This window comes from Tenrec ecaudatus, chromosome 17 (assembly GCF_050624435.1).
Source record: "Tenrec ecaudatus isolate mTenEca1 chromosome 17, mTenEca1.hap1, whole genome shotgun sequence".
Lineage (NCBI taxonomy): Eukaryota > Metazoa > Chordata > Mammalia > Afrosoricida > Tenrecidae > Tenrec > Tenrec ecaudatus.
Window position 1 is genome coordinate 9,135,331 of NC_134546.1, and position 15,470 is coordinate 9,150,800.

The window sequence follows — 15,470 nt, forward strand, 5'->3', positions numbered from 1 at the left end:
CCTCCTTGATCTCGAGGACAGCCTTAACGTCAGAAGAGGAGCAGCAGCAGCAGCAGGAGCCAGAGCATAGACAGAGTGGTGGACTTCCAACCCATGGAGCAAGGATAGCTGAGTGCTTTTGTCAGGAGGCTGGCTTGAAGAGTTGGGTGCCTCTGGGCACTTAATTCAATGAGGCTTATAGTGGGGTGATATGACCCTTGGGACATTCATTAGCAAACCTGAAAGAACTTTGAAACATGTCCTAATAAACAACTATCCTGGGCATTTCAACCTGTTAACTTCCTCAAACCTTTTAATCATGAATATTTGTGTGGGGGTTCTGTGTAGCCATTGCAATTGATATTGGAAACTTGAGAGATAAAATAGAGAACATTAAGACAAAACCCACCAGCTTCTCCTTAGGAGAGATGAGGTTATCTGTTCCCATAAAAATCTACAGCCTCAGACACCATACATTGGGTCACTCTGAGTTGGAATCCGTTGACAATGACTTTTTGAGTTTAATAGTAATTTGAGGGTTTCCTTCCTGATTTCTTCTTTCATGTAGAATATAGAAATAATTAAAATTATTGTTAAATAAGCTTTCTACTCCCATAAAACTTTAGTCTTGAAAAGGCACAATGGCAGTTCTACTCGGAACTAGAGGGTTGCCCTGAGTTGGCATCAACGTAGTGGTAGTGACTTGTATTACATAAGCTTTGCATGATGTTATCCTACGTATTATTCCACCATTGTAAATACGATTACAAAAGAGTCTTTTAGTGTCTCTAGTTTTCCAGTTAGGTGGACTTCCTATAATTAATCTTTCATATTTTGGGGGCTTTAAGTTAAATGTGTCATTGTAAATTACAGTTTTTATTAGTTCTAAATCAAGTAATCTTTACACTTGAGCAGGTTCTTTTGTCATTTTGTATATATCTTGGGATACTTATAGCTAGATTCTTTACCTGTATAAGGTATTTTTGTCTTCTCTGTAGTCTTCAGGGTTGTCTGGACTGCGGCAGTTGGTTTTGTCCCTCCACTGGATTTAAACTTCCAGAAGACCCAGGCCTGTCTCTCGTATTGGAACCTCCATTGCTCAGCATAGTGCTAGGAATATAGTTATTGTTCTTTGCTGTGTAGTTGGCAACCCAGTGAAATAGTGACAACCCCGAGGCATGGTTCTGAGACCAGGTGAGATACATTGTTACAGCCAATATGCACTTTTAAGTACCCTCGAATCTAGGAGCACATCTTCTAACACTAGACTGGACAATATTCTGCAGTGATCGTAAGGTTTATGTGCTAGTTTTCAGAAATAAATTTCCTGGCCCATCTTCCTAGTCTGAAAGTTACACTGAACCCTATACAGCATCTGCGACTCTGCTGGTATTTGAAAGACTGGTGGCATGGCATGGCTTCCTGTATCATACTAACACGAAATCCACCACACTATAACAAACTGAAAGGCAGGTGGTAAAGGGATGGTGTAATATTTAGTAAGATAGTTGTGAAATGAGGCTGTTTGTTTTTAATTAGTCATTTAATTGAGCTCTTACAGAGATTATAACAATCCATAGTTCAGTTAGATCAAGCATAATTGTACAATTGCTGCCACGATCAGTTTCAAAACATTTTCTTTCTTCTTCAGCTCATTGATATGAGCTCCCTTTTACCCCCTACCACCACCCTCCAGGAACCCTTATATTATATATTATTATTAACTAATTTACTTTTTGCTGTATCTTAGACCATCCAATATATCACCATTTACCTACCATTCTGTTATTCATTCCCCTTGAGTGGGGATATACAGTCTTCATTGCTATCAGCTCCCTCTTCTCCCCTTCCCTTCCCCCACCTCTCTTTTCATACCCTCAAGCAGGGGTCCTCAAACTTTTAAAACAGGGGCCCAGTTCACTGTCCCTCAGACCCGTTGGAGGGCTGGACTATAGTTTAAAAAAACAAACAAAACTGAACAAATTCCTATGCACACTGCACATATCTTGAAGTAAAAAAACAAACGAGGCAAAAACACCCGGTGGACGGGATAAATGTCCTAGGCAGGCCGCATGTGGCCCGCGGACCGTAGTTTGAGGACGCCTGCCCTCAAGGGATATCTGTCTTGGAGTCCATGCATCAAATGAACTTAATTATACAAGTGAACATACACAGGTCTAACAAGATTAATGAGGTAAAACCAAGACCATGATAATAAGGGGAAGAAGTATTAAAGAAACAAATAGTTATGTGTTTCATCAGTGCTATACTGCACCTTGGATATGTCATCCTTTCCGTGTGGCCCTTCTGCGTGGGACTGTCAAATTATCTTACAGGTGGGTTTTGGGTCTCCACTTTGTTCATGCTCCTTCATGTCTATTTGACTGCTTGTTTTTTATTTTTTGATATCTATTCCCATTGACACCTCATGATCACACAGGCTGATGTGCTTCTTCCTGTGGGCTTTGTTGCTTCCTTGCTAGATGGCCGCTTGTTTAATGGCCAGGCACCATCAACCTTTTTACACCACATTTGCTTATGCACCAATTTTCTCTTCAATTGTGTCAGGAAGGTATCATACAGTGGCACATTATTAGAACAAACTGTTCTTGTACTGAGGTAAGATTTACGTAGAGACCCAAAGTCCATCTGTTTCCTTGTTTTGTGTATACCAAATACGTCTATCTTTATATATTTACATATATAAATATCTATATCTATACCTATATATATTTACTTCTTCCTTACTCTTTTTCTCTTTCCTCCTGCCCACTAGCATGTTTACCCATTGTTCACCTCTCAGTAATTTCTCTTGGATACATTTCAATTGATTAAATACAACCAGGAATGCCACACAGCTAATGCTAGCTTAAATTAGCTGTTAAGTTGTTGTTAGGTGCCACCGAGTTGACTCTGGCCTATAGACACCCTGTGCACAGTAGAACGAAATTTTGCACGGTCCTGTGCCATCCTTACAATTATCCCTGTGCCTGAGCCCATTGATGTAGCCACTGTATCAATCCATCTTATCAAGGGCCTTCCCCCTTTGCACTGCCTTTCCACTTTACCAAACACGATATCTTTCTCCTGACAATATGTCCAAAATATGTAAGACAAAGTCTTTCCATCCTTTGCTCTGAGCACTCTGGTCTTACCTCTTCTATTGCAGTCTGAGTTGTCCTTTTCCAGTGCATGGCACTTTTTATATTCTTCTCCAGCACCACGGTTGTTTTTGTGTCCCCACCTCTCAAAACAGCATAATAGGAAGTTCCAGCAAGACACCCGTGCTTTCAAACAAAGTAGCTACGTTTTTGGTTACTTGCCTCCTCTCCTGTTAAGCTGTGAGCACCGGTCATTATCGTCCTCCCAACTCTTACCTTTGCCATACTGCTACCCATCCTCAATGTCATTTGTCCAATTTTACTGCCCTCTTTTGGACAAAAAGGAACCCTAGTGGTGTTGCAGCTTACAAGGTAGGTTATTAATTGCACGGTCAGCAGTTTGAAACCAGCTGCTCAAGATAAAGTTGACGTTTTCTACTATAAAGATTTACATCTTAGAAACCCATAGGGTCCGATAGAGTTTCTTTGAATAGGAATAGACTCAGTGGCAGTGGTTTTGTTTTGTATTTTGGTGGACAAGAGGTTTGTTTTTCGTTTGGGGGCATATGTGTTTTTGGCTTCTGCACTGGGACAGATTCTTAGGTCAACACTGCTGTTTTGTAGAAACAATCTCGTATTTCACCTATAATTTTGCCCTTCTGTGTCTGTTCCCAATACCTTCCTCTGAGAAGACTTACCAAAGTAAGCTTCTGGTTTTATGTGAGAGTTGTCTTTAAAGTCTGACACTTGATGGGAACTAGGCTCAGTATTGGATGAATAACCACCATTTTTCTACCTATTTACACTATTTTTGTTAGCATCACTATCAGAAACAAGTGTTAATTTGTTTAGATGGCACTTTAGTGAGCTATTGTCATTATTGGAAACTTTCTCTTGTTTTCAGCTTCTTCCATATAAATGAATAAACATGAACAGTTTAGCATACTTATGCATCTTGTGTCTATCTCTTGCCCACCTTTAGCCAGGATCTATACATTAGTAAAGTCTTAGTATTTATAAAATGTTTTCTAACTAATACCTTCCTAGTCTAGGTGGCAGCTTCAGCACTTAACTTCATTGTATTTTTGGTTCTATTGTTGTTAATGAGAAGTCACCTGGTGGTTCAATTATTTTGTTATGGGTTACCTGTCCTTCCTTATATACTTTCTGAAGATGCTTATATTTCTTCAAATCTAAAACATTTTTGGTTATATCTTTAGTATTGCCTTTGTTATTCTACTGTTTTCAACTTCTAAAACGTCTTTTGGGTGTTTGTACAGTATTTCAATGTATCCATTCAACAATTTTAATATTCCTTTTATATTCCATTTCCCCAGCAAAATTTTTAACTAAACACTTTCTTTTTGAATATGTCAGTACAAGTTTGTAGGCAGATTATTGGGTAGAGAATTTAAGGCTAGGAGTCTTTTAGGTGTGTGTGATTGTTATATATATCAAACCCCTGTTATGAAGTCAATTCCATACACATACACAGTGACCCTATAAGATAGTATAGAACTGTTCTTTAGAGTTACTGAGACTATAAAGCTTTAAGGAGCCAACAACTTTTATCTTTCCTCCAGGGAAGGGCTGGTGGGTTTTTACTGCCAACTTTACATTTAGCAGCTGTGTCAGTACGGGGAAGACTAGAGAAGCAAATTCATAGACACTCATGTATATAGGAAAGAGCTTTATATACAAGAGCAATTGAATATTGAGAAAACACCCAGCCCAGTCCAGATAAAGTTCATAAGTCCTATATTAGCTCAAATGTCCGATACCAATCTACAAAATCCTCTTCAGACTCAGGAAGCACATGCAATGATGCCAAATGCAGGAAGATCACAGACCAGTGGGTGGGAAATCTTGTGGATCCAGTGGCGTTGTGAGCATCTCAGCGCTGGCAGGGGTCTCCATGTGGCTTCTCCAAGTCCAGGGCTCTCGCCATCAGCAAACCTCCATGTGTCTTGTTAGTAGAGTCTCTCAGGGCATGAGTGAGTGTCCCGCCTCCAGCTAGCTATTTATCTCCTTAGCCCCTCCAAATGAGGTCATCAAACTGTGACTTGATTGACAGGTAAACTCCACCCCTTACTCATAAATCTCAAATTGACAACAGATTATGCAACTACCACAGCAGCCCAACAAGTAACCTACTATACCACTCCTAGGGTGTGTGTGTATATATGTGTGTGTGTGCGTGTGTGTGTATGTGTGCGTGTGTGTTTCTATGTGTAAATGAAATGAAAAGAAAGTTCATATACTAATGGTGAGGGATCCCAGGGCGATTAAAATTAAGGGCATAGAGAAAGTGGTGAAAGTGATTAAGGATGAATATCATATTGGTTTTTTGATGCAAGCCTTTTAAGATTTTTAAAGTGAAAATTAAAATAACACAATTATGCTGTCTTGAAGCACAAAGGAACCTTATATTAGTTAAAAGTATCATTTTATTAGACTTTTATTAGCAAAATGTAAAGAAAGGAAGGTCTGCAAATTAGAAGACCTCTTGTAGTCCAGTGTTTGTTCTGCTGGAGCTTTTGATCAATTATTTAATTTTTTCAATTTTCAACCTTATAAAACAAGAGTAATATTAGGTACCTTGCTTATTTTTAGAGTACCGAATACTTTTATATAGATAGATGAGATTATTATAAAAACATTTTCAAAGCCATAAGCATTATTTCTAAGACACAGAGATGCAAAATATAGTATAACATATAGAGTGAAATTATTTTGGAAGTGTCATTTTCATGATTCCTTCTCTCCCCCAAGTTAAAAAACATGTTAGAAGTACTGTTAAGTATTATTAATTTTTGTAGACCATATGTAATGTGTGCTCTACATTTTCAAATCGTTACCAATTACATTTTATTTTTCTTGGCTTATCTTGGTGGGTAAACTTGCTAAGGTATTTTAAGAAAAGCATGTTGATGAAATCTTAGTCATTAAATCATATCACACCTGTGTCCAACATCTATACTTGAATAATTTATAACTTTAGAGTTTTATTATAAGATGTTGACTATTCTGTTGTAGTTGATATTTTGTCCTTTTAAAACCAGCGGTTCTCAACCTCTGGGTTGTAACCCCTTTGGCAGTCGAACAACCCCTTCACAAGGGTCGCCTGATTCATAACAGTAACAAAATTACAGTTATGAAGTAGCAACGAAAATGATTTTATGGTTGGGGGGGTCACCACAACATGAGGAACTGTATGAAAGGGTTGCGACGTTAGGAAGGTTGAGAACCACTGTTTTAAACATAGTTGTATTTATCTAGCATAGAAATACTGCAAGTAGATAACGTTAACATATGGAAGCCCATTCTCTCATATTAGCCTGGAAGTTCAAATTCAGAGCTTCCGCTCTAGGCGGATGCGTTCTCTGTCAGCACTAGAGAAAGATCCTGGTTTCCTTTCAACCTCAGTGGGCTGTGTCCCTTGGAAAATTGATACCATCTGTCTTGGCTTCGGACTTCCTCTAGGATCTAAGAGGTTTTCAGTGAAGGAGAAAACTGACTCCTCTTCTGGCTCCTCTGAACTCAGGCCCCTCCTCTGCCCCATTCTCCTTTCATCTCTGCTAAGGTACATGATGGTGTGCCGTGAGTTGCTTGGGCTACTAACCTTAAGGCCAGCAGTTTGAAACAACTAGCACTCTGAGGAACAAAGATGCGGTTTTCCACTTCCTTAGAGATACAGCCTTGGGAACTTGCGGGCGCAGTTCTACTGTCTTGTAGAGTCTCTGTGAGTTGGAATTTATGAGTTTCGAGTTTTTAAATAAATGGCAATGCAGAGCACCTCAGAGAAACTGATCAAGGTTGGGTCCTGAGTAAGGAGTCTGTCCCAAACTCATTCACTGCTATTGAGTATGTAGGACAGTGTAGAACTGCCCTCTGGGTTTCTGAGACTGCTGCTCTTTAGGAAATGAAAGGCTCATCTTTGTCCTGCAGAACAGCTGGTATTTCTAACTGCCGGCTGCTGTAGCAGCTCAGTGACCTTGATCATAGCAAACCATGTTACAGAAGATGATCGCATCATTACACAACTGCCAAATTACATCAAGTCTGAACTACTGAGATCATGGGGCCTATTCTAGCGGGCACATACTTCTCCAGCCATGGCAGGCATTAGTTCTAACTTTTATTTGTTTTAAAATAACTTATAGTTAATTTTTTTTCTTGTTTGACAGGCAACCAGATAAACTGGTGGTGGTTTGGACAAGAAGAAGCCGAAGGAAGTCTTCTAAGGTTAATTAATCCCTTTTCTAAACTTTATACCCAAATATTGAATTCTACCTTTGAGTCATTATTATTGAACTTTTTTTAGTGTCACTAAATCATTTTAAAATACTGCTTGCTATTTTTATTTCTTTTCTGATTAAATCTAAAAATGAATCAATGAGGTATTATAATATTGACTACAGTTCTCTTTTTTGTTTTAAAATAATGTACTATTTTATTAAAGATCACTTTAATGGGGGCTCTTACAATACATACATCAACTGTATCAAGCATATTTGTACATATGTTGCTATCATTTTCTAAACATTTACTTTCTATTGACCCCTTAGTATCAGCTCCTCTTCCCCCCAATCTGTGTGACCCCTTGATAAATTAAAAATCATTATTTTTTTTTATATCTTACACTGACCGCTGCCTCCCTTGGTTTCTGTTGTTCATCCTTCTGAGGAGGGTTGGGAGGGGTAGTTATGTTTTGATTATTGTGACTGGTTCCCTCTTCCTCTCCTACTCTCTCCACTTTCCCCCTACCCTCCTGGAATTGCTACTCCCATTCCTAGATTCCCTGTGCACATGCTCTGGTGTAGCCCACTGTGAAAGGCAGGACTGGGGACATGATAGTGTGGCATGAGGAAGCCTCAAGGAACCAGAGGAATATTGTGTGTTTCATCTGTGCTATATTGTACCCTGGTTAACTCATCCCTTCCTTGTGACCCTTCTGGGAGATGTCCCATTGTCTACAGATGGGTTTGGAGCTTCTGCTCCAACCCCCCACCCCTTCTTTCTCAATAATATGTTTGTTTTGGGTCTTCTGATGGCTGTTACCCAATCCTGTTGACACCTCATGATCGCACAGGCTGGTGTGCTTCTTGTATGTGATCTTGTTGCTTCTCTGCTAGATGGCCGCTGGCTTAACTTCAAGCCTGTAAGACCCCAGACGCTATGTCTTTTGGTAGCTGGGCACCATCCGCTTTCTTCACCACATTTGCTTATGCACCCATTTTGTCTTTAATGATGGTGGCAGGAGTATGAGCATCACAGAATGCCAGGTTGTTAAAGTGTTCTTGCATTGAGGGAGGGCATGAGCAGAGGCCCGAGTGACTGCAGTTCTTATAAGAGAAGCTACATATCTAACTTGTAATCTTGGATTTGATAGACTTGAACAATATAGTAGCTTTTAAGTTCTCTTTAATCAGTGTGTCAAGATTAAATTGGTGATATTTACAAATTATACCTTGTAGTAATTTATTCTTAGATTCATACTTTAGAGATAACATATTATATAGGCCCATTGCTAGGTTGCAGAAGAGATGAAGTTGGAATTTTAAATGGTTTTATGTTTTTGTATTGAAAATTTGTATATGAAAAGTAGAGAATTCTTTTAAAATGTTAAACAATTCTACATATGTTTTAAAAATTCTGTATATATCTATTTATAAGTATTTGCAATCCCAAACATATTTATTGGATTTAATTGTTATACCAATAAACCTAGTTAAAAATTTATTCATTTTAATTGATATTTAAAATATTATTTAAACTTTTTCCTGAAGGGTATCTTGCCTAGTTTTTATTGAGTTAAACTGTACACTAATATAACATAGAAATCTTAATTGCACAGATGATTTTTCTTTGTATGTTTCTATTTGAGGAGGTTAGGAAAATAAACTTATACAAGGATTGAAGAGTCCAAGAGAAATAGCTTGATATACCACAAAAGAATTAGAATTATCATGTGTTTTCAGATTTAAGTGAGTTGAATGGAGTCTTGATGAAAGATTATCTATCCTGGGTAATGAATTAGGCTGATTTCTATAGAGGAGTAAAACCAGTGAGTGACACTTAAAAATTCCTCTCTTTATATAAATATATATCAAGAAATAAAATTTATATCAAGAGAGCAGCCACACAATCACTGTGTTAGGCTGGATTGACTAGAGAAACAAATCCAGTGACACTCATATGTGTAAAAAAAAAAAAGCTGTTTCTCAAGAAGCAATTGTTTATCAGGAAAACATTCCAGCTCAGTCCAACAAAGTCTATAAGTCCAATACTAGTCCATAAGTCCCTTTACACATTCAGCAGCAGCAGGCAGTGGTGCAGAATGCAAGAGGATCATAGGAGGGTCACAGGATGGTGGGTGCAAGGACCCATAGATCCAATGGCAGTAGATGCAGCTCCAGGGCTCTCATGGGTATCAGCATGGCTCTTTGACAGGAAGGTGAAACAGAGAGAGGGAGAGAGAAAGGAAGTTCCCAGGATCTTCCTTATGAGAAGGCCACACCCACTAGTAAGTACCATCAGTATGATGGCACAGACAGCCTAACTAACTATTCCAGTCACAAAGCAGGTAACCCAGTGCAGCTTAAGTCTGTGGGTCAGATGCTAATTTGGAGGCTCTTCCAAGCCACTAATAGCTCACAGAATTGGCAAGCAATATCACAGAGAGCTGGCTCACATCCCAAGAAACCAGATGCAGGATCTAGGCCAGCAGGAAGAAGAATAGAGAACCAGTTCTACACTGCATCTTTTATAGCTGTCTAATAGGCCACGTCAGTCTGTGGCTTGATTAAGTTGGATTTCACCCAAATATATAGTTTAATCATTTTATTGGGGGCTCATACAACTCTTATCACAATCCATACATACGTGAATTGTGTAAAGCACCTTTGTACAGTTGTTGTCCTCATCATTCTCAAAGCATTTGCTTTCCACTTGGGCTCTTGGAGCCAGCTCCTCACTTATCATTTTATTCCCCTTCCTTCCCTGCTCCCTCCTCCCTCATGAACCCTTGATAATTTATAAATTATTATTATTTTATCATATATTACACTGTCCAACGTCTCCCTTCACTCACTTTACTGTTGTCCATTCCCCAGGGAGGAGGTTATATGTAGATCTTTGTAATCGGTTCCCCCTCTCTACCCCACCTTACTTCCACCCTCCTGGTATCACCACTTTCCTCACTGGTCCTGAGGGGTTCATCTGTACTGCATTCCCTGTGTTTCCAGTTCCTATCTGCACCACTTTACATCCTCTGGTCTAACCAGATTTGTAAGTTAGAATTGGGATCATAATAGTGGGGGTGGGGAGGAAGCATTTAAGAACTAGAGGAAATTTGTGTGTTTCATCAATGCTACACTGCACCGAGTGACTCATCTCCTCCCCGCAACCCCTCTTCAAGGGATGTCCAGTTGCCTACAGATGGGCATTGGGTCCCCACCCTGCGCTCCCCCCCATTCGCCATGATATGATTTTTTGCTCTTTGTTGCTTGATACCTGGTCCCTTCAACCCTTGTGGTCACACAGGCTGGTGTGCTTCTTCCATGTGGGCTTTGTTGATTCTCAGCTAGATGGCTGCTTGTTTACCTTCAAGCCTTTAAGACCCCAGGTGCTAATCTTTTGATAGCCCGGGACCATGAGCTTTCTCCACCACATTTGCTTATGCACACATTTGTCTTCATCGATTGTGTCAGGAAGGTGGGTATCGTGGAATGTTCGTTTAGTTGAGCAAAGTATTCTTATATTGAGAGAGTACTTGAGTGGATGCCCAATGTCCATCTACTACCCTACTACTAAACCTATAAATATATGCACATAGATTTTCCCATCCATTTTTACATATGTACATGCCTGTATTTATACCACTTTAAATGCCCTTTGCCTCCTAGTTCTTTGCTCTATTTCCTTTTATTTTCCTCTTGTCCCACTACCATGCTCAGCCTTCATTTGGTTTTCAGTAATTCCTCTCAGTTACATTGTCTTTAATCACTCCCTACCAGTCCTCCCATCCCCTCCTTGCCACTGGGTTTGAATCACTTGTTCCCTTGTCCCTGGGTTGGTTAACACCACTTCCCTTCCCCCACCTCCCACTCTCCCATGTCCCCCAGAATCATCTAGACTAATAGACTGAAAAGAAATAAAAGGCTGTTCATTTCTGAAGAATCGATGCATGTGAATTTTGGTGCTGGTGAAGAATATTGAAAGCATCATGTAAAAAGAACGAACAGATCTGTCTTGGAAGAAGTTCAGGTGGAATGCTCCTTAGAAGCGAGGATGGCAGGACTGTACTTCACATACTTTGCATATGTCCTCAGGAGAGACCAGTCCCTGGAAAGGGACATTATATTTGGTAAAGTGGAGGGGCCCTGTAAAAGACAGACTGACACAGTGGCAGCAACAGTGGGCTCAGACATAAGAACAGTTGTGTGGACGGTGCAGGACCAGACAGCATTTCATTCTGTTGTGCATGGGGTTGCTATTATTCAGAACCAACTCAATCGCATCTCATGACAACATGGTGTGCTGAGTGTCTTCTTCTGTCTCTTTACCTGAAGCTGCGTGACTGGGGGCCAATGGAGAGAGAACAGAGGGAGAATTGTTGGCACTCTGTGAGCTGAAGTGGGAGGATGCTGCCAAATCTGCTGACATTTCAATTTAAAAAATGTAGTAAAGTTTACTGAACAGAAGTTTCCATGATCTTTGCCCCTTCCCACTAGGCTATCTTGGGTTCTAATCAAATCCTGTCACTTACTCACTGTGTGACATTGGACAAGACCATGCTTCAGTTTCCTCATCTGTTAATTCTACTTCCTGACCTGCTTCTACACTCACATATTCTGACTTCTTTGAGGGTAGAATGGACTCATGGTTTGTGTCCAGCAAATACCCATGTCCCTATGTGCTGGTCAATAGCAATTCTCTTCTCTCTCTTTCAAATCAGTGCATTTTTCCTCTCAGCTGAATATTCTCCATCAGCAAAACATTTTATTTTTTTTTGGTGAGGAAATTCACTCTGTCACCATTTCCCTACCAGCTGTCTCCTTATTTCATGCTTTTCCTTCCAGCAAAGCACCTGACAGAGTTGATCTTATTCACCGTCTTCAGTTTCTTTCCTCCTCCTCTTTCTTGAACTTGTTCGTTTCCATCAGGCATTTGACCTCATTACCATACTGAAACTGCTATTATGAAGTCATTAATGTCTTTGATTTCGAGGACACCACACACTCCTTGTTTTCATAGTCCTCCTTTGCTGATTCCTTGTTTTCCTGGCCTGTTAATGGTGACGTGCTCCACACCTCACTGCTCTGTCAACTCATTCTGATGATTTCCACATGTGTAACTCCAGTTACCTCTGTGCACATCCACACCTGGATGTCCAGTAGGCATCTCAGGTTTCGCTTGTGTACAACTGTACCTCTTACATCTTGCCTCAATTCCTATCTTCTTGTTTCTCAAGGGCAAAAACTTCAGCTTTAGCCTTGACTTCTTTCTTTATCCAGCCCATAAAAATGCTGTTGAAAATATTAAAATATACCCATAGTCTGACTGCTTTATGCTTCTATCTACCACCCAGGTAACATCTGCCCTCCTGATATTGTGGTGGTTTCTTACTTGATGTTCGTGTTTTCTTTTTATCCCAGAGTGCATTCCACCCCAACGCCAGGGCGATTCCTTGAAAACCCGTTAGACTGCTGCTCTTCTGCTCAGGACTTGCCAGTGGCTTCATAGCTTACTCAAGGAACATGCCAAAATCTTTCTAGCGACCCCTGGGCCTTCCAGGATCAGGCCCTCCATTACTTTCTTGACCTCATCCCTGACTGCTCTTCTCTTGACCACTCTGCTTCAGGAACATTAGCCTCCTTGCTGCTGGAACTACTCAGCCCTTATTATTCCTTCTTCTTAGAGACTGCTTCTTATCAAAAAGTTCATGGAAAAAGATGGAATTGAAAGATGATGAAACTTTTTGGATTCCCCCCATATTTTCATATTTTGTTCCTTTTCCTCTTTAAAGTCTTCTCTCAATTTTCACCTTTTAATAACAGCCATTTCTACTATATGATACTCACCTTCCTGACATGATCCCTGAAGACAAAATGGGTGAATAAGCAAATGTGATGAAGAAAGCTGATGGTGCCCAGCCATGAAAAGATAGAGCATCTGGGGGCTTAAAGGCTTGTAGTTAAACAAGTGCCCATCTAGCGGGGAAGCAACAAAGCCCACATGGAAGAAGCACACCAGTCTATGTGATAATGAGGTGTCAATGGTTATAAGTATCAGAAGTCCAAAACCAAGCAATCAAATCGGTGTGAAGGGGCGTGGATGTAGTGGAGACCCAAAACCCACCCGTAAGATAATTGGACAGTTCCTCTCAGAAGGGCCATACAGAAGGGATGATAAATCCAGGGTGTAGCACTATTGAACCATATAACTATCCTCTAATTCTTTACTATTTCCTTCCTTTAATATTAAGGTTTTTATCTGTTTTACCTTATTAATTTTGTTAGATTTGCATATGTACATTTGTATTTATAAGATCATTTGATACATAAAAGCCAAGATAGAGCCCCTTCAGAAACAGTGACAAAACTAACGGTTTCCTGCGGGTATGGGAAGAGGGCATGGGCAAGGAGAAAATAGGGAGCTGATAGCATTGATGATTGTATAATCCCACTCAATAGGATTGAACAATAGAATTTTATGTGGAACTATTTCTAGACTTTTCCATTTTTGTCAGTGACTTTCTATTAGTGTTATTTTTGTTTTAGGAGGTTTTTTTTGTTGGTTTTGACTTCCTTTGTTGTTTTATTTGGCTTTGCCTTGTAGGGGCTTAATCAAGGGCAATGTAGCAGCAAGGAATTACTAAACCCGAATGAAGGCTGAACATGATGGTGGGACAAGAGGAAAGGAAAAGGAAATAGAGAAAAGAATCAGGAGGCAAAGGACATTTGTAGACATCTAAATACAAGCATGTACATATGTAAATATTATATATAAAGAGAGGGGACTAGAATTATGCACTCTTAGTTATATGTTAGGAACGAAGGTTGCAGAGGAACATGGGGCCTCGACTCTCCACTCAAGTCCTCCCTCAGCGCAAGAACACTTTGTTCTAACAATCCGGTGCTCTGTGATGCTCACCTTCCCGACATGATCGCGGAAGACAAAATGGGTGCATAAGCTGCTGAAGAAAGCTGATGATGTTCAGCTATCAAAAGATATAGTGTCTGAGGACTTAAAGGCTTGAAGATAAACAAGCAGTCATCTCGCTGAGAAGCAACAAAGCCCACATGGAAGAAGCACACCAGTCTGTGTGATCAAGAGGTGTCGATGGGATCAGGTTTCAGGCATCTAAGACCCAGAAAAAAATCATACCCATTTTGAATGAGAGGGGCATGGAGTGGAGACCCAGTGCCCATCTGTAGACAGTTGGACATCTGTTCACAATGGGGTCACGGGGAAGGATGAGCCAGTCAGGGTACAGTATAGCACTGATAAAACACACAACTTTCCTCTAGTTCTTTGGTGCTTGACCAGAACATACCCACTGCTACAGATAAGAGGCAGCAACACAGGGAATCCAGGATAGATAAACCCCTCAGGGCCAACAATGAGAGTAGAGATACCAGGAGGATTAGGGGATGGTGAGGCCAGAAAGGGGGAATCAATCACAAGGATCAATCTATAACCCCTTCCTAGGGGGACAAATAATGGAAAAGTGGGTGAGTGGTGGCAGAGGACGATGTAAGATATGAAAATAATCTATAACTTATCAAAGGTTCGGGAGGGAGGGAGGGCTGGCGGGAGAGAAAGTGGGAAAGAAATGGGAAGCTGATATCAGGGGCTCCAGTAGGAAGAGAATGCTTTGAAAATGATGATGGCAGCATATGTGCAATTGTGCTTGACACACTGGATGAATGTATGGATTGTGATAAGAAACATAAGCCCCCAATAAAAGTAAGAAAAAAAGGAAAGAAAAGAATGGTATGTGAATGCATATATTGGATGTGTAAGGTATGGCATAAATAAATAAAAATTAAATAAGAATTCCAGGAGGGTGGGGTGGGGGTGGAAGGGAATAAAGGGGTCTAATATGAAGGAGTTCAGGAAGAAAGAAAATGTTTTAAAACTGATCGTGGTAGCAATTGTACAATACTGCTTGAGGAGATGGAACTATAGATTGTATGATATCTCTAAGATTTCCCAATACGAGGATTATAAATAAATAAAAGAAGCCATTTCTGACCACGTAATTGAAAACTTCCTCCCCCACCCCACCCCCCGTTCACCCTTCTTCCCTACTTTATTTTTCCCTGTAGCACTTACTTCCCTCTAACATACGATATATTCTATATACTGTTTGCCTCTTCCCAC

At 40.2% G+C, this 15,470-nt stretch overlaps 1 protein-coding gene across 3 annotated transcripts in view; it reads left to right on the top strand.

Moving 5' to 3' along the window:
- EHBP1 (EH domain binding protein 1) overlaps window positions 1–15,470 on the top strand; it is a 345,289-nt gene that overhangs the window by 55,155 nt on the left and 274,664 nt on the right. For all 3 annotated transcript variants that reach the window (XM_075535992.1, XM_075535993.1, XM_075535990.1), the window contains exon 3: window positions 7,268–7,325. In XM_075535992.1, the coding sequence (XP_075392107.1) occupies window positions 7,268–7,325 (58 nt within the window). The remainder of the gene's footprint in view (window positions 1–7,267; window positions 7,326–15,470) is intronic.